Source organism: Zonotrichia albicollis, chromosome 10, assembly GCF_047830755.1.
Source record: "Zonotrichia albicollis isolate bZonAlb1 chromosome 10, bZonAlb1.hap1, whole genome shotgun sequence".
NCBI classification, from domain to species: Eukaryota; Metazoa; Chordata; class Aves; order Passeriformes; family Passerellidae; genus Zonotrichia; species Zonotrichia albicollis.
The window spans coordinates 1329405-1347297 of record NC_133828.1 but is presented as its reverse complement, the minus strand read 5'-3'; the positions used below and the strand labels follow the sequence as shown (position 1 = coordinate 1347297).

The 17893-nt window shown below is 55.1% G+C and overlaps 1 protein-coding gene across 7 annotated transcripts in view; it reads left to right on the top strand.

The window, feature by feature from the left end:
- Window positions 1-17893, top strand: part of FMNL2 (formin like 2) — a 113612-nt gene that overhangs the window by 93864 nt on the left and 1855 nt on the right. For 2 of the 7 annotated variants that reach the window (XM_074547774.1, XM_074547780.1), the window contains exons 12-26: window positions 631-780; window positions 1610-1711; window positions 2103-2412; window positions 3080-3271; window positions 4190-4210; window positions 5649-5773; window positions 6535-6737; window positions 8160-8394; window positions 9249-9317; window positions 9410-9490; window positions 10298-10427; window positions 10513-10676; window positions 10798-10899; window positions 11707-11805; window positions 12654-12777. In XM_074547774.1, the coding sequence (XP_074403875.1) occupies window positions 631-780; window positions 1610-1711; window positions 2103-2412; window positions 3080-3271; window positions 4190-4210; window positions 5649-5773; window positions 6535-6737; window positions 8160-8394; window positions 9249-9317; window positions 9410-9490; window positions 10298-10427; window positions 10513-10676; window positions 10798-10899; window positions 11707-11805; window positions 12654-12777 (2107 nt within the window). Of the gene's footprint in view, window positions 1-630; window positions 781-1609; window positions 1712-2102; window positions 2413-3079; window positions 3272-4189; window positions 4211-5648; window positions 5774-6534; window positions 6738-8159; window positions 8395-9248; window positions 9318-9409; window positions 9491-10297; window positions 10428-10512; window positions 10677-10797; window positions 10900-11706; window positions 11806-12653; window positions 12778-14440; window positions 14575-15584; window positions 15679-17893 lie in introns of all 7 variants that reach the window. The other 5 variants (XM_074547775.1, XM_074547776.1, XM_074547778.1 and 2 more) reach the window with 5 other exon arrangements.

Genomic DNA, 17893 nt, shown 5'->3' with positions numbered 1-17893 from the left:
CAGCTGCTTCTTTGTTTCCCCTTCTCTGTTCTCCATGGGATCCCAGAAACTTTTGCATTGGAAAGGACCTGAAAGAATTTCTCATTCCCCCCCTGCCCTGGGCAGGGACCCTTCCCCTGTCCCAGGCTGCTCCAAGCCCCTCCAGCCCGGCCCTGGGCACTTCAGGGGTTGGGGCCCCACAGCCTCTCCAGGCAGATTCCTGCCCATCCTCGGTGGCACATCCATGGCAGCCCTGCTGCTGTGGGCATGGCAATGCCTGTCCCTGCAGGTCCCTGCCCAGGGACCACAGGAGAGGGGTGTGGGGTCTGTGGGATGTGTTTGGACAGGCTGCACTGGCCATGGGTGTGCTTGGGAGCCCATGGGGACCAGGGAGAGCCTTTCCCAGCAAGCACAGAGGAATCACGGGGTGGTTTGGGCTGGAAGGGAGCCTAAAGCTCCCATTCCACAGGCAGGGACGCTGCCATGTCCCCTGCAGGGACAGAGGACAGACCCTGCCTGACTGACCTGGGCCTCTTTGGGCTCCAGAGGGTGTCCCTGGGTGGTGGAGGTGCCCTGAGCTGGCCCTGTCCCCAGCCCTGTGCCAGTGCCCGGTGTCACCAGTGTCCCCTGTGTGCCCTGTGTCCCCTGCAGAAGCTGAAGCACACGGAGAGTGACAAGCTGCAGGTGCAGATCCAGGCCTACCTGGACAACGTGTTCGACGTGGGGGCTCTGCTGGAGGATGCTGAGACCAAGAACGCGGCCCTGGAGAGGGTGGAGGAGCTGGAGGAGAACCTGTCCCACGTGAGTGCCGAGGCTTTGCACATTCACAGCGTTTTAACATAAAAATGGCTTAACACAACACCACAACACTTCTGGGCTGGCCTGGCCCAGTCTGGGGGAGGCTCACTGGGAAAAGCCTTGGGATTGCTGGGGCTCTGAACTGGGAGAGGACCAGGCACTGGCTGTGCTTCCAGGAGGGTTCCCCTGGCACAGCTGGAGGAGCTGGGAGAGCGGATTTCCATGCAAAACTCCAACTCCTCAGCACAGCAGGCCCAAAATAGGGAAAAAACATCCTGGCTGTGCTTTAAACTCAGGAGGGAAGGGGCTGGAAAATCCTCCTGTGTAGATGCTCAGGGTTTGCTGTCCCACACCTTGGTGTCTGCTCCTTTAGGCTGGAAGACATGGCCTGGCTTTTGGAGAATAATTTTAAATAAAAAGGAGTTTTCCTTACTCTAAAACTGAGAAAAGTCTTTTCCTTCTCTCAGCATCCCTGTATTCCCATCACTTGGAATAAATATTGTTCTTAACTCACTGTGCAGAGTTTGCCTCTCTGAGGTGCTGTAGGAGCCAGGGAATGGTTTGGGTTGGCAGGAACTTTAAAACCCCTCCAGTTCAACCCCTGCCATGGGCAGGGACACCTCCCACCATCCCAGGCTGCTCCAAGCCCATTCCAACTTGATGTCTCCCATCTCAGGCAGGAATCTGTTCTCTTTCCAAAGAAAGGCTTCAGGGTTTCCTGCAATATCAATCATTTATCAATTTATCCAAGATGGATACCTCTTACCCCTTATTTTGATGGATAAACTGCCAGTTTTCTAGTTCTTTAATTAATTTCTCTTTTGCTGGATAGTTATCTGAAAAACTCCAGGATACGGAGAATGAAGCCATGGCCAAAATTGTGGAACTGGAAAAGCAACTGATGCAAAGGAACAAAGAACTGGACGTGATCAGGGTGAGTGGGTTCCTCAGGGAAGCGCTGGGGGGATTCAGGATGCAGGAGTGGGGATCACACACCTGGGGCAGGGGAATTCTCTTGGCTTCCCAATATTGAACCTGGGGCACATTCCAGTGGAATTATTTGTGTGTGCACTCAAAGGATGGACAGAAATCCCTCTGGGTGTGCCAGGAATCACTGAGTGAGGTGGGCACATCTCATTCCCCAGCTCTGGAGCATTCCAGGTGGGAGTTTTGGACCTGTGGAGGTCCCAAAGGGTGGGAGAATCCAGAATTTCTCTGGGGGGCTGCCCTGGACGTGTGCAATGCAATTCCTTCTCTGGATCAGGCTGTTCTGGTGCTACCCTTGGGACTCTGAATGCACATTCCCTGCTCCTGTGTCCTTCCAGGAGATCTACAAGGATGCCAACAGCCAGGTTCACACCCTGAGGAAGATGGTGAAGGAGAAGGAGGAAGCCATCCAGCGCCAGTCCACGCTGGAGAAGAAGATCCACGAGCTGGAGAAGCAGGGAACCATCAAGATCCAGAAGAAAGGGGATGGCGACATCTCCATCCTCCCCGTGGCCCTGGGCTCCGGGGTGGTGCCAGCAGGAGCAGAGGCAGTGCCAGGGAGCTGTGCCACACCTGGGGCTGCCTCCTCAGTGCCACTGCCGCCACCTGCACCGCCCCTGCCCGCCCTGCCTGGCTCACCTGAGGCAGGTGAGGAAGGACAGAGGGGGATCCCAGCTGTGGGCACCAAACGCCCTGGGCAGTTCCAGGGCCTGACCCCCATTCCCGTGGGGAAACTCCTCCTGATTCCTGAGGCGGCTTCCCCTCCTGCTGCCCCTGTTCCCTGGGAGCAGAGCGTGACCCCCACCTGGCTGTGTCCTCCATGGATGGAAATGTTGATCCCTTCTTTCCCGAGGGCACTTCCAGGCCCTGAAGGCCTTTGGTGGCTCAGGGGATGGTTTGGGGGAAAAAAAGCCTCACTGGGAAAAAGCCTTGGGATCTGAATTGGGAGAGAACCAGGCACTGGTTGTGCTTCCAGGAGGGTTCCCCTGGCACAGGTGCAGGAGCTGGGAGAGCGGATTTCCATGGAAAAACTCCAACTCCTCAGCAGAGCAGGCCCAAAATAGGGAAAAAACATCCTGGCTGCGCTTTAAACAAGGGCTGAGGAGGGAAGGGGCTAGAAAATCCTCTTGTGTCCCAAACCTTGGGGTCTGCTCCTTTAGGGTGGAAGACATGGCCTGGCTTTGGAAAATAATAAAAAAAAGGGGTTTTTCATCTTTTACTCCCTCAGGGTGAGGAGGGGACATGGCGGGGATGCCGTGGCTCTTTCTCTGTGCCCCTCCCTCCACAGTAACTCCATTTTCCCTCCCTCCCACAGTGCCCAACGGCCCCGTGGCAGTGCCTGGGCCACCTCCACCTCCTCCTCCACCACCTCCTCCTCCTCCTCCTCCTCTGCCGGGCCCAGCTCCGGATGCGGCCCCAGCGGCTCCGCTGCCGCCGCCGCCGCCCTCGGCTCCGCCCCTGCCCGGCACGGCCTCGCCCACCGTGGTCTTCAACTCCGGCCTGGCAGGTAAAGCTCCCTCAGGGCTCCTACACAAACCCGCTGTTCCTCACTGCGGTGGGGATGAGGAGCTCCTGCGAGTGCAAGGAAGGAGAATTCCGGCCTCTCTGAGGTTGCCCGGAGGAGCTGTGGCTGCTCCACACATCCCTGAATGGTCCAGCTTGGAGCAGCCTGGGATGGGGGAACTGGGTAATCCTCAATGTTCCTCCCACCCCAAACCACTGGGAGATATCAACCCAAAGGTTTGGGTTTGGTCTGGAACAGTTGGATTCTCCAGTGCAGCAAAACTCACACCAAAAATGTTTTATAAACAGGGTCGGTTTATGTTTGACAGAATATGGGTTTGATTTCTTCTGAGAAGAAGTAGCAGTGCAAAATTTGTGATTTTTTTCGTGGTAATTTGGGAAGAAAAGGCGAAATTTGGGGATTTTTTGGAAAGAACAACAATGTGCTGCCCATCCTTACCTGTGTTTTAGTCACTGCCTCCTGCCAGGTGTCCCAGGGCTCACTGGTGTCCCCAGAAATCTCCAGAGCTCGTTAGGAGTCCAAAGCAAGAGACTCTCATTAAGAGCTTTGTTAAAGACAAAAAAAATCTACTTAAATATTCCAGCCTTGAAAGGTTCCTTGGAAAACAAGAAGCATGGTGGCTCAGAGGGTCCCAGGGTGTTCTGTAGCAAAATCTGCCCTGATCCCTCAGGATGTCGGTGTGGAGGTGCCTGGGGGCTGCTGGGCTGCAGATCCCGTTTGTCAGTGGGAATTCTGAGGGAATGGGACTGGAATTGCCTTTTCTGGGTGCAGGGGCTCTGCAGGAAGGAGCATTCCCAGGGCAGGGACGCTGTGGGGCCGAGGGGAGTTGGGAAATAACAAATGCTGCTTCTCTGACCTCTCCTAACACTTGTTTCTCTGTTCCCTCTGCTTCCTGCTAAGATGGGCCCATCAAGCTCTTCTGTAGGTTCCTTCCTGCTAAGTATTCCTTATCCTGGCATTGCCTGTGTCCTGGGGGTGTCCAGGGAACCCGGGGGTACCCAGGGGCTGGGCAGGGGGAGGTTGGAGCCAGCCCTTGGGATTTGGGCACCCAGAGCTCGGGAAAGGAGGAGGAGGAGGAGGAGGAAGGGGAATCTGAAGGGGTTCTGAGCTCCATTATCTTTGCCACAAGGCATTCCTGCCTTCCCTGTCCTGGAATAACCTGGGAGCAGTTAATTATCCATTCCAGTGTGTGCACAAGTAGAAAATTTCCTTTTTCCATGGGTGTTCAAAGCTGCTCCTTCTTTTCTTTTAGGAATTATTTTATGTAACCCCATCAATTAAGCAGAGAGGAAAACCCTGTTTAGTGTAGATGAGCACAAGCTGGATAAATACAGTTCCCAAAATTCCCACTGGAATATTCTGTGTATTCTCTGTTACCCACTTGGTGTCCAGCACTGCAGGACCAGGGTTTCTGTTCCGTGTTTGCCAGATTTTCTGGGGAGTAGTTCAGGAGCAAAAGGTTGATTGATGGAATTTAATTCATTGATTTTGTAGCAAGGAGCAAATTTGTGTTCTCATGTAAGGAAAAGGAAATGGGAACTGGATTATGGAAATTTATACATGTGGCTTCCAGATTGAATGGAATAGGAATAGGAATAGGAATAGGAATAGGAATAGGAATAGGAATAGGAATAGGAATAGGAATAGGAATAGGCATAGGAATAGGAATAGCAACAGGAATGGGAACAGGAATAGGAATAAGAATAGGAATAGACTGGAAATAGAAATAGAAATAGAAATAGAAATAGAAATAGAAATAGAGTTGTTCCCTTGCTCAGTCAGGCCTCATTTCCAGTTTTCATTTTCACAGCTCCTCTGTTTAAATTCCTAAATTACTCCAAAGTTCCCAAATGACTCGGATTTGCTGGATTTGCTCAGCACAGGAATTAAAACCTGGTTTTAAACCCCTGTTAAAGCCCAGCTTTGCTGCAGCTCATCCCCTTTGGCCTTGAAACTCAAACCTGCTGACAAGGTGCCCTGCTGCAGTTTCCCCAAATCCCATTTCCCAAACCCTTGGGAATGGGGCATTTTTCCCTTCCTGCCACCTGTTTGTGACACAGCTCAGAGTGGGCTCTGCCAGCAGCAGGACAGGGATTCACCCACTCTCCTCCTTTCCCGTGGAGTTTGGACAGAGCCTGGCAGTTCAGATCAGCCCAGGCAGCTTGTGGGGCTGCAGGGATCCCAGATTTCCCTTTGGGAGGTTTGCAGAGCCCTGGGGGGCTGGTGCTGCCCTCCTCAGGCAGTGCCGCCTTTCTGGGCTCCCAGTGGGAATTCTCTCAGCCCAGTCCTTCCCCAGTGCTGGGGAGCTGCCGGGGCGTTGCCGGGCGGTTTCTCAGGAGCTGCCCCTGTCTGTCCCCAGCTGTGAAGATCAAGAAGCCCATCAAGACCAAGTTCCGCATGCCCGTGTTCAACTGGGTGGCGCTGAAGCCCAACCAGATCAACGGCACCGTCTTCAACGAGATCGACGACGAGCGCATCCTCGAGGTGCCTGCTCTTCCCTCCCTGCATTCCACACAGGGAATGTTTGCCTTGGGAAAGCCTCTCTGACCGCCCAGCCCGGCCCTCAGGCCAGCCCTGCCCCCTGTCCCCAAGTGCCACATCCACAGGGGTTAAATCCCCCCAGGAATGGGGGCTCCAGCCCCTTCCAGTGCCCGCCCACGCTTGCCAATATCCAGTATTTCCTAATATCCCACTAAAGCTCTGCTGGGGCAGCCTGGTTCCATTTGCTCTCCTCCTGTCCCTGTTCCCTGGGAGCAGAGCTGGCTGTCCCCTCCTGTCAGGGAGTTGTGGGGAGTGGGAAGTTCTCCATGACAGTGGCCTTGGGACAGGGCTCATTCCAGGTCCTGGATGCTCCCATGGATGCTTTGGCCATGGCTGGATAAAGCACCAGTGCTCACCAATGTTTTCCTGAATTTCTGCGCCTGTGCAGAGCTGTTTGGGGCTGGATTTCTGGGTTCTGGCCAGATTTCCTCATCCCAGCTCAGGAGTGTGTTCCTTCCATCCCTCAGCCTCTGTCAGAGCTCTCTGGGTTACAAAGCCAGGCTGGACAGGGCTGGAAAAACCTGGGCTGGTGGAAGCTGTCCCTGCCCATGGCAGGGGGTGGAACTGGGATGAGCTTCAAGATTCCAACCCAAACCATTCCATGATTCCATGACCCTGTCTCAGCCACCACAAGGCTTTCCCTGCAGTTCTGGATTAGGATTTGAGTGTTCCCTGCGGGATAAATCCTTTCCTTTCCTTTCCAGGATCTAAACGTGGATGAATTTGAGGAGATATTCAAAACGAAAGCGCAGGGCCCCGCCATGGACCTGACCTCCAGCAAGCAGAAGATCCCTCAGAAGGGATCCAACAAGGTGACGCTGCTGGATGCCAACAGAGCCAAGAACTTGGCCATCACCCTGCGCAAGGCCGGCAAGACGGCGGACGAGATCTGCAAAGCCATCCACGTGTGAGTGCAGCCAAGGAACCCTGCCCCGGGCTCCTGAGGGGCTGGGAGTGCTGAGGGAAAACATTCCATGGTGCATTCCCAGAAATCAGAGTTGGATTTGTGCTGCTGAGTCACTGTTGGGGTTGGACAAACCAGCGCTTCTTTATTAAGGCAGCTCCTTCCAGCCTGTCCAGTTTGCCAGGGCAGCTCCACGGTGGTTCCTGTCCCAGTGAGCAAAATCCAGAGGGAACACAGGAAGAGGCAGCTCTCCTGGTTTGCTCCATGAAGGATGGGTTTACTCCAGGTGCTGGAGCAGATTTTGCATGGAATTAGGTTTGTGGAGCAGCTTCAGGAAGTGATATGGATCCTTCCCTGCTCCTGGGACAGGAGCTGCTTCTTGGGGCTGATCCCAAATCCATCCAGACTCATTGGGGCCATGGCAAACATCTCCCACTCCTCCCTTAAGGAATATCTCCCAAATCCATCCAGACTCATTGGGGCCATGGCAAACATCTCCCACTCCTCCCTTAAGGAATATCTCCCAAATCCATCCAGACTCATCCTGGCCATGGCAAACATCTCCCACTCCTCCCTTAAGGAATATCTCCCAAATCCATCCAGACTCATCCTGGCCATGGCAAACATCTCCCACTCCTCCCTTAAGGAATATCTCCCAAATCCATCCAGACTCACTGGGGCCATGGCAAACATCTCCCACTCCTCCCTTAAGGAATATCTCCAAATGTGGATGCACAAGCTTTGCCTTTGGCTGAGAATGACCCAAACCTGCTCCAGGTCCTGGCAGGTTCAGCAGTTGGGCTTTAGGGAGCTCTGGGCCATTTAAATACAAACATTTGCTCCTCCCCACCTCTTTTCCCTGGGAAAGTGAGCCTGGAGGGCTGGGGGAACAGCCACGTGTTTGGAAATGGAAGCAGCATCATTCCCATTATCCCTGGATCCTGTTCCCATCTCTGTGGGCAGGGCAGGAGGAGCTTCACAGCTGCTTCTTTGCTTTTCTTCATGTGGAGCTGAGTCCCAGACTGCTCTGGGCTGGGAGGGAATTTAAAGCCCGTCCAGTTCATCCAGGGACACCTCCCACTGTCCCAGGGTGTTCCAGCCTGGCCTTGGGCACTGCCAGGGATCCAGGGGCTGCTCTGGCAATCCCAGCCCAGCCATAATTCCCAGTTCCCAGTGTCCCATCCATCCCTGCCCTCTGGCACTGGGAGCCATTCCCTGGCTCCTGTCCCTCCATCCCTGTCCCCAGCCCCTCTCAGCTCTCCTGGAGCCCCTCCAGGCCCTGCCAGGGGCTCTGAGCTCTGCCTGGATCCTTCCCTTCTCCAGGGGAACATTCCCAGCTCTCCCAGCCTGGCTCCATGGCAGAGGGACACCCATGGCCTGGCCTGGAGCTCTGTCCCCACTCCCTTCCCTGGGATTTTCCCTCAGCTTTGACCTGAAGACGCTGCCGGTGGATTTCGTGGAGTGCCTGATGCGGTTCCTGCCCACGGAGAACGAGGTGAAGGTGCTGAGGCTCTACGAGAGGGAGAGGAAGCCCCTGGAGAACCTGTCGGACGAGGACAGGTTCATGATGCAGTTCAGCAAGATCGAGAGGCTGATGCAGAAGATGACCATCATGGCCTTCATCGGCAACTTCGCCGAGAGCATCCAGATGCTCACCCCGGTGAGGGAGCAGGGAATATCCACAGCTGGGAGGGACCAGGGGATCATGGATCCAGCCCCTGGCCCTGCACAGACACCCCAAAACCCCACCCTGGGCATCCCTTGGAGTGCTGTCCAAACACTCCTGGAGCTCTTGGGAATGTGCCCATTCCCTGGGGAGCCTGGGCAGCCTCAAAGGAATATTGTTGGGAAAAGCTGGTGCTGGTCCATGGGCCCTTGGAATTGTGTTCATCCAGCCTGAATGCCTGGGACAGCTGTAGGGGTTGGGATGTGAATCCTCATTTACATCTGAGGGGAGTAAATCCTGGGGTAGGAATCCTGGGGTGTCAGGGCAGGGGAACATTCACAGAATTCCAGATGGGGTTGAGGGGGAAGGGAAAATAAGGAATATCTCATTCCAACCCCCTACATGGCAGGGACACCTCTACCATCCCAGGGTGCTCCAAGCCCCAATGTCCAGCCTGGCCTTGGGCACTGCCAGGGATCCAGGGGCTGCTCTGGCAATCCCAGCCCAGGCAGGAATTCCCAGTTCCCAATGTCCCACCCATCCCTGCCCTCTGGCACTGGGAGCCATTCCCTGGCTCCTGTCCCTCCATCCCTGTCCCCAGCCCCTCTCAGCTCTCCTGGAGCCCCTTCAGGCCCTGCCAGGGGCTCTGAGCTCTGCCTGGAGCCTTCCCTTCTCCAGGGGAATATTCCCAGCTCTCCCAGCCTGGCTCCATGGCAGAGGAACATCAGTGCTCTGTCCCATGGTATGGATGAAAACCAGGAAGGTTTTTTTCTAGGATGTGTTTGGATGTTCATTTTCTTTCTGGCTGGATGTGCATTTACCAAAGCTCTCCCTGTGTTTCCCCACAGCAACTCCACGCCATAATCGCTGCCTCTGTCTCCATAAAGTCTTCCCAAAAACTCAAGAAAATCCTGGAGGTAGGTCTGGTCTCAGCTCTCCTTCCAGGGGTGTCTAAACCTCCAGGAATTTGTCCTGAGAATTCCTGCTGTGCTCTGTTTCATCCTGGCAGATCATCCTGGCTCTTGGGAATTACATGAACAGCAGCAAACGAGGGGCTGTGTATGGATTTAAGCTGCAGAGTTTAGACCTGGTAAGAAAAGCAGGGATGTGCTGTGGGCACCAGCTGGGAACTGGAGCTGTGCAGTTCTTGAGGCTGGAAAAACCTTCCAGGATCATGGAGTCCAACAATCCCCAGCACTGCCCCATGTCCCCAGTGCCACATCCACAGGGCTGTGAAATCCCTGCAATTCCAGTCCCTGAGCCCCCTTTGCATGGGGAAATTCCTGCTGGGCCCACCCTGAGCTGCCCTGGGCCGGCCTGAGGCCGCTCCCTCTGCTCCTGTCCCTGTTCCCTGGGAGCAGAGCCCGACCCGCCCGGCTGTGCCCTCCTGGCAGGGAATTGCAGAGAGGGAAAAGATCCCTGGGGATCCTCCTGTGCTCCAGGTGAGCCCTGCCCGGCTCCCTCAGGGATTGTGCGGCCCCTGCCCGGCTCCCTCAGGGGTTGTGCGGCCCCTGCCCGGCTCCCTCAGGGATTGTGCGGCCCCTGCCCGGCTCCCTCAGGGATTCTGCAGCCCCTGCCCGGCTCCCTCAGGGTCCCTCCTGTCCCAGAGCTGTCCCCAGCCCTGGATGTGCCCCAGCAGTGCCAGCACAGGGGCTCTGTCACACCAGGGCTGGCACAACCCAAGCACCGCAGCCTTTTCTCTACCTGGGCTTGCGTTGATCACCCCCAGAACCTTTCCCAATTTTCCAGCCTCTCTATCCCAACCCTGTGGCCCTTCAGAGGGTCCTGGTGACCCAGGTGGCTGCTGGGGACTCTGCTGGTGGTTCCCAGCATGGAGAACAGGCTGGAGCACCCCAGTGAGTCCCATTGCTCCCCACATTGTTCCTGCTGCTCCCAGCTCCTGGAGACCAAGTCCACGGACCGGAAGCAGACGCTGCTGCACTACATCTCCAACGTGGTGAAGGAGAAGTACCAGCACGTGGCCCTGTTCTACAACGAGCTGCACTATGTGGAGAAGGCAGCAGCAGGTACAGCCCCTCCTGTGCCCTGCCCTGCCCTGCTGGGACATCCCTGGCACAGCTGGCACGCTCAGCGTCCCTGTCCCCTCCCCAGTGTCCCTGGAGAACGTCCTGCTGGACGTGAAGGAGCTGCAGCGGGGCCTGGAGCTGACCAAGCGCGAGTACACCATGCACGACCACAACACCATGCTCAAGGACTTCATCCAGAGCAACGAGGGCAAGCTCAAGAAGCTCCAGGATGATGCCAAAATAGCCCAGGTACTCCTGTGCTCCGCCGTGAGGGGGGTGGCACCAGGGATGGGCTGTGTTTCCATGGGGTGCTGGGGATGGGCAGGATGCCTGGCAGGGTGTGCAGGGCACTGAGGCTGGGCTCTTGCAGGATGCCTTCGATGATGCTGTGAAGTATTTCGGGGAGAATCCCAAGACAACCCCACCCTCGGTCTTCTTCCCGGTGTTTGTCCGCTTTGTGAAGGCCTACAAGGTAAACCAGAGCTCCCTTGTCCTTTTCCTCCTCTTCCTTCTCTTCTTCCTCCTCTTTCTTTTTCTCCTCCTCCTCATCCTCTTTGTCCTCCCCCAACTTTTTCTTCTCCTCTTCTCTTCTCTTCTCTTCTCTTCTCTTCTCTTCTCTTCTCTTCTCTTCTCTTCTCTTCTCTCCTCTCCTCTCCTCTCCTCTCCTCTCCTCTCCTCTCCTCTCCTCTCCTCTCCTCCTCTCCTCTCCTCTCCTCTCCTCTCCTCTTCTCTTCTCTTCTCTTCTCTTCTCTTCTCTCTTCTCTCTCTTCTCTTCTCTTCTCTTCTCTTCTCTTCTCTTCTCTTCTCTCTCTCTCTTCTCTTCTCTTCTCTTCTCTTCTCCTCTATCTTCTCTCTTCTCTTCTCTTCTCTTCTCTTCTTTCTCTCTCTCTCTTCTCTTCTCTTCTCTTCTCTTCTCTTCTCTTCTCTTCTCTTCTCCTCTCCTCTTATCTTCTCTTCTCTTCTCTTCTCTTCTCTTCTCTTCTCTTCTCTTCTCCTCTTATCTCTCTCTTCTCTCTCTTCTCTTCTCTTCTCTTCTCTTCTCTTCTCTTCTCTTCTCTTCTCTTCTCTTCTCTTCTCTTCACTTCTCTTCTCTTCTCTCTCTCTTCTCTTCTCTTCTCTTTCTCTCTCTCTTCTCTTCTCTCTCCTCTCCTCTCCTCTCCTCTTTCCTTCTTTCTTCTCCTTGTCCTGTCCCTCCCTCAGAGAGCCCCACGGTGGCACAGATCCCATTCCCTCCCCGGCTCCCCATGGATCTCTAACCCGTGGATTTTCTCACAAACAGCAAGCAGAGGAAGAGAACGAGCTGAGGAAAAAGCAGGAGCAGGCCTTAATGGAAAAACTCATGGAGCAAGAAGCGTTGATGGAGCAACAGGACCAAAAGGTACGGCACAGACACAGCCTCCAGGTGGGATTGGGTTCCTGATTTTCAGCAACCTCAGCTCCAAGTGAGGAACTGTAGTTTCCTACAAAAGAGTCTGGAAGTTTTTATGGAGGGAACTGGGATAGGCTGATAAAGTTCCAGTGTGGGTTCTGCAGCTTTGGAAGTCGGCAAAATGAAGGAAAAGTAAATAGGTGGAAAGTTGCAATGAGCTAAACTTCATCCTTCCCTGACTTCTCCATGGAGGGGGAGCAGGAAAGGAGGAGAAGGAGAAAGGAGAAGGAGGAAAAGAGAAGGAGGAGGAGAAGGAAAAGAAAAGCAGGAGGAGAAGGAGGAGAAGGAGGAGAAGAAGGAAAAGAAAAGCAGGAGGAGAAAGAGGAGAAGGAGGAGAAAAAGGAAAAGCAGGACGAGAAAGAGGAGAAGGAGGAGAAAAAGGAAAAGCAGGACGAGAAAGAGGAGAAGGAGGAGAAAAAGGAAAAGCAGGACGAGAAAGAGGAGAAGGAGGACAGGAAAAGAAAAGCAGGAGGAGAAAGAGGAGGAGGAGGAGAAAAAGGAAAAGAAAAGCAGGAGGAGAAAGAGGAGAAGGGAAAGAAAAGCAGGAGAAAGTGGAGAAGGAGGAGAAGAGTATAGGAGGAGAAGATCTGGGGGGAGGACAAGGAGGATGAGGAGGAGAAAGAGAAGAGGGAGAGGAGGAGGAAGAAGAGAAGAGGAGGACGAGGCTGTTCGCAGCCTTGGGAAGGGGTGGGAATGGCAGTTCCTGTGGGAATCGCGGGGCTCAGGGGCGAGTGGGGCTCAGCAGCAGCCCAGGAGGGCAGGGACAGCTCCGTGCTGACCATGCCCTGCGTTCCCAGTCCCCGTCCCACAAGAGCAAGCGGCAGCAGCAGGAGCTGATCGCGGAGCTGCGGCGCCGGCAGGTCAAGGACAACCGGCACGTGTACGAGGGCAAGGACGGCGCCATCGAGGACATCATCACAGGTACCTGTGCCAGCTGCCCTCCCAGCCGTGCCCTGGCATCTGCCCCTCCTCTGCTCCCCTCCTGCTTGTGTGCTTGGAGCCAGTGCAGAAGGTTCTGCTCCTTCTCTTCCAGCCTGGGGACATCACAGGGTGTAGGGCGGGCAGGGAGCGCCTGATGGCAGCCCCGTGGCTCTGTCCCACATCCCTTTTTTCTCCCCATAAATGGGATCAGGGTCAGCATGAAGAGCCTCTGCTCTCATTAAGGTTGATCCCAGAAATCCCTCAGTCAGCCCCCAGACTGCTCCAGGTTTTGCTGCTGATCCCAGAGGGAAGGGACACAGCCCCTGGTGCAGCCAGGCACAGTCAGGACTTGGCTGCAAATCTTTGCTGATTGAGAGAGCCCCCTGAACTGCATCTTTCCCAGGAATGAAATCCTTTTTAACACTTCCAGCTTCTGGGATTGCAGAACGGGGAGTTTTCCACATGTTTTTCACCTGTGGTGTGGAAGGAAAATGGCTTAACACCTCAGGAGCTTCACAAACTCCATTTCCTTGCACAGAGCCCAAAATTAAAAGGTCTTTGCCAACTGCTCCTGGAAGTTTTCCACAGGAGTTTTTCCTGCAGAAGGGCAGGAGAGCTCTTTGATCCCTCACTAAGGGAGCCAGAGAATTTTTGCCCAATTGGATGAAGTGTGTGAAGCTTGCCCAACTCCTTTTAACCTTGATTAATGGCCCTGAGATAACATTCCCCATTTAAAGGGCAGGGTGGCACTAATATCCAACCTGGCATTGCTTCCACAACTCCTCCGGACTCCTGGGACTCCATTGAATTGGAAAAATGGTTTCCTGCTCTGTGGAAGGAACAGATTGTGTGGCAGATGCCCATCCCTATGGAAAACACCACCCAGGGGAGAGGGTGCCAGGCTCCAATTAAACATTTCCTGCACTCTTGTGCCTGGATTTGCCCATTTTGGGGCCTCAAGTCATGGAGGAGGAAAGGTCAGGCATGGAAGGTCAGGTAGAACCAAGGTCACCTCCCCATCCCTGGAGATCTCCCAGTAAATCCTGCACCTCCCCAGCTCTGGGAGTGCTCAGATGGGGTTTGGAGCACTCTGGAACAGTGGAAGGTGTCCCTGCCCGTGGCTGGGGTGACACTGGGTGGGATTTAAGGTCCCTTCCAACCCAGGTCATCCCAAACACCAAGGTCTTCCCACAAACCTGTAGCACACCTTAAAGCAAGTTCTTCAAGGTAATTATTTTATATAGAGGGGGAATGGCTTTGAGATGAAGGAAAGGTCAGGGATTGGGCAGGAATTCCTGGCTGTGAGGGTGGGCAGGCCCTGGCACAGGTGCCCAGAGCAGCTGTGGCTGCTCCTGCATCCCTGGCAGTGCCCAGGGCCAGGCTGGACAGGGCTGGGAGCAGCAGTGGAAGGTGTCCCTGCCATGGCAGGCTGGGATGGGATGAGTTTAAGGTCCTGCCCACCCAAACCAGGCTGGGATTCCACGAGTGGATGAAATAGCTCCTGAAGCCTCAGGGCCAGTGAGGAGCAGGCTGGAGCGTGTCCCAGAGTGCCAGTGGGAGCCCTGAGGTGTGCCCTGAGGTGTGCCCTGAGGTGTGCCCTGAGGTGTGCCCTGCTGGAGCAGGCTGACTGTGCTTTGTGTGTGGCTGTTGTTGTTTCATGCAGTGCTGAAGACGGTGCCGTTCACCGCCCGAAGCGCCAAGCGCGGCTCTCGGTTCTTCTGCGACCCTGTTGTCCCTGAGGAATTCCATTACTAAACTCTCCCTCTTTCACACCTGACGCTCTTAGAATCCAGGAAGGTCGCTGTTGACTTTTTGCCACTTTGTTTGTGCGGATCTCAGCCAGGAGTCTGTGACTGTTGAGTGTGTAGTGGTGTCCAGCGTCCTCCTGACTTTGTAGTGGTGTCCCCTCTGTTGCACGTCCTCTTCATCCCATCCCTGTTCCCATCCCATTCCATCTGTGTCCCATAGAGCAGCAAGCTGGGAGTCACTGGGATGAGTCTCCTGCAGTGCAAGGGCTGGGGAGCCAAGCAGTGACAGCTCACTTGGCTGGTGTCACCTCGGGGTGCCGTGCATGTGGCACCTCCGAGTGAATTCCGGGCTGCACGGACCTTGGCAATGGCCCTGGGGTGGCTTCTGGCTGGGAATGACACCCATGGGGTGGGCCAGGAATCCTAAGGAGCCCCTGCATGTTCAGCTGCATGGGGTGAAATCTCTCCTTGTTCTGTCACGTTCACATTTAACTCTTTTATTCCGTGTCAGTTCCATGGCAGCTTTCTTTCATGGGATCAGAATTCTCTGTGAATGAGGCTGGGCTCAGTGTGTGGAGCAGGGCTGGGAGCTGGGGATGCAGGGCAGAACCACCAGGTTGGTGTCAGTGCAAACCTGACATGGAACTGATTCCCATCGTGGTGTCCCTCACCCAGCATGGCCCTGGACACTGCTGTCCTCATTAAGGACTCAGCTTAAGAAGGCAGCAGTGTTCCTCCCACTGTTCCCTGTGTAACTCCATCAGTGCTGCCAATAAATGCACAAACTAACCCCTCCATGGTTCTGTGCTCTGCCGGGTTCTCTCTGTGTTCTCTGCCTGGAGCCAACCTTCAAAGCAGCTTGGAACTGGGGTGGGGAGCGGCCTCCTGTCCCTCCTAACCCCTCTTGCTCTGTGGCTTCTGCCCGGGAGGTTTGAACACTGACTTGACTTGCTCTTCATTCTCCATCCCATTTTTTACTTAACCATCATTTTTTTGTGTTCTGTTTTTTTTTTTTTTTTCTTTGTTGTTTTTTGTTTTTGTTTTTTTTTTTCTGTTTAGCCCTAAAGAAGAATAATATCACTAAATTTCCCAATGTTCACTCGAGGGTAAGGATTTCTTCTAGCACAGCCGTGGTGGAGGATTCCCAGAGCTGGCAAGCATCTCTTTTTACTTGGCTTCCTCCTCTCTCTCTGTGCCAGGCAGCTGGTGGTAGATGTGGCTGAGCTAATACTGGTGAGACCCTCGAGGCCACTTGAGACCCAGATCCTTGATTTTCACCTCTGGAGGTGCAGGGATCCACAGGATGTTGGCTGGTGACCACCATCACACTGTTTTGGCCACTTCTTCTCAAGTTGAGACCAAAACAGATTTGTCCCCAGGTGCTGTTGGTTGGTGACCATCTTCACACTCCATTTTGGCCGTTTTAATTCAAGCTGAGCTCAATATAATCTTGTCCCCAGGTGTTGTTGGTTGGTGACCACCATCACACTCTGGTTTGGCCATTTCTCTTCAAGTCCAGCCCAAAACAGTTTCCTCCCTAGTGTTGCAGCCCCACAGTTGGGTTCTGCATGAAGTGGACAATCTCCAACTCCAGGTGTGGAGAGGGGAGAGCTGAGAAGTTTGAGAGTTCTGTGTAACCCCCAACACAAGTTATCCAGGAAATCTGAGGCATTTGCCCAATCCAAGACAAATTTGTTGGCCAGGGGACCAATATTTGAACAGGAATTGTCTTTAGTGCTTGTTCTCTTGTAGATGCACAGGTGACAGCACATGTAGCACCTGTAATGGGCTTTCACCATCCCATCCATCAGTTTTCTCCCTCTTCCATCCATCCATCCATCCATCCATCCATCCATCCATCCATCCATCCATCCATCCATCCATCCATCCATCCATCCATCCATCCATCCAATCCCATGCTCAGTGTTCCCTCCCAAGCTCTCCCCTCCTTTGGCTGATTAAACATCACTCCAGCCATGGAAAGCAGCTGGAGAATCCCAACCCAGTGCCAGCTGCTTTTCCCAGGACACCTCCTTTAGATCTTGGAGGTCCTTGCCAACCTGAACATTCCATGCTAAATGGGCTGTCGGGATCCTAAACCCATCCCGGCATGGCTCAGCTAGGGTGAGGAACATCCTCCAGCTCAGGTGTGTGGGAACATGCAGGGAACACCCCAAAGCACCTGGCTGGGCTCGATGTGGCCTTGGTGAGAGCTGTGAGGAGACTCCCACAGCGCCACTCCCACAGCGCCACTCCCACAGGGCCATTCCCAGCACCATCCCACAGCGCCATTCCCACACTGCCATTCCACAGCACCATCCCACAGCGCCACTCCCACAGCGCCACTCCCACAGCGCCACTCCCACAGCGCCATTCCCACAGCGCCATTCCCACAGCGCCATTCCCACAGCGCCATTCCCACAGCAACACTCCCACAGCGCCATTCCCACAGCACCATCCCACAGTGCCATTCCCACAAGTGCCATTCCCACAGCAACACTCCCACAGCGCCATTTCCACGGCGCCACTCCCACGGCGCCACTCCCACGGCGCCACTCCCACAGCGCCATTCCCACAGCGCCATTCCCACACTCCCACAGCGCCATTCCCACAGCACCACTCCCACAGCACCACTCCCACAGCACCATTCCCACAGCGCCACTCCCACAGCGCCATGCCCACAGCGCCATGCCCACAGCGCCATTCCCACAGCACCACTCCCACAGCGCCACTCCCACAGCGCCATTCCCACAGCACCACTCCCACAGCACCATTCCCACAATGCCATTCCCACAGCGCCATTCCCACAGCGCCATTCCCAGCACCATTCCCACAATGCCATTCCCACAGCGCCATTCCCACAGCGCCATTCCCACATCACCATCCCACAGTGCCATTCCCACATCACCATCCCACAGCGCCATTCCCACAGCGCCATTCCCACATCACCATCCCACAGTGCCATTCCCACATCACCATCCCACAGCGCCATTCCCACGGCGCCATTCCCACGGCGCCATTCCCACAGCAACACTCCCACAGCAACACTCCCACAGCGCCATTCCCAGCGCCATTCCCACAGCGCCATTCCCACAGCGCCACTCCCACAGCGCCACTCCCACAGCGCCATTCCCACAGCGCCATTCCCACGGCGCCACTCCCACGGCGCCACTCCCACGGCGCCACTCCCACAGCGCCATTCCCACACTCCCACACCGCCATTCCCACAGCGCCACTCCCACACCGCCATTCCCACAGCGCCATTCCCAGCACCATTCCCACAGCGCCATTCCCACAGCACCATCCCACAGCGCCATTCCCACCAGTATTAACCGGCTGCTGGGGCGCGTAGCTCGGCCACGCCCGTC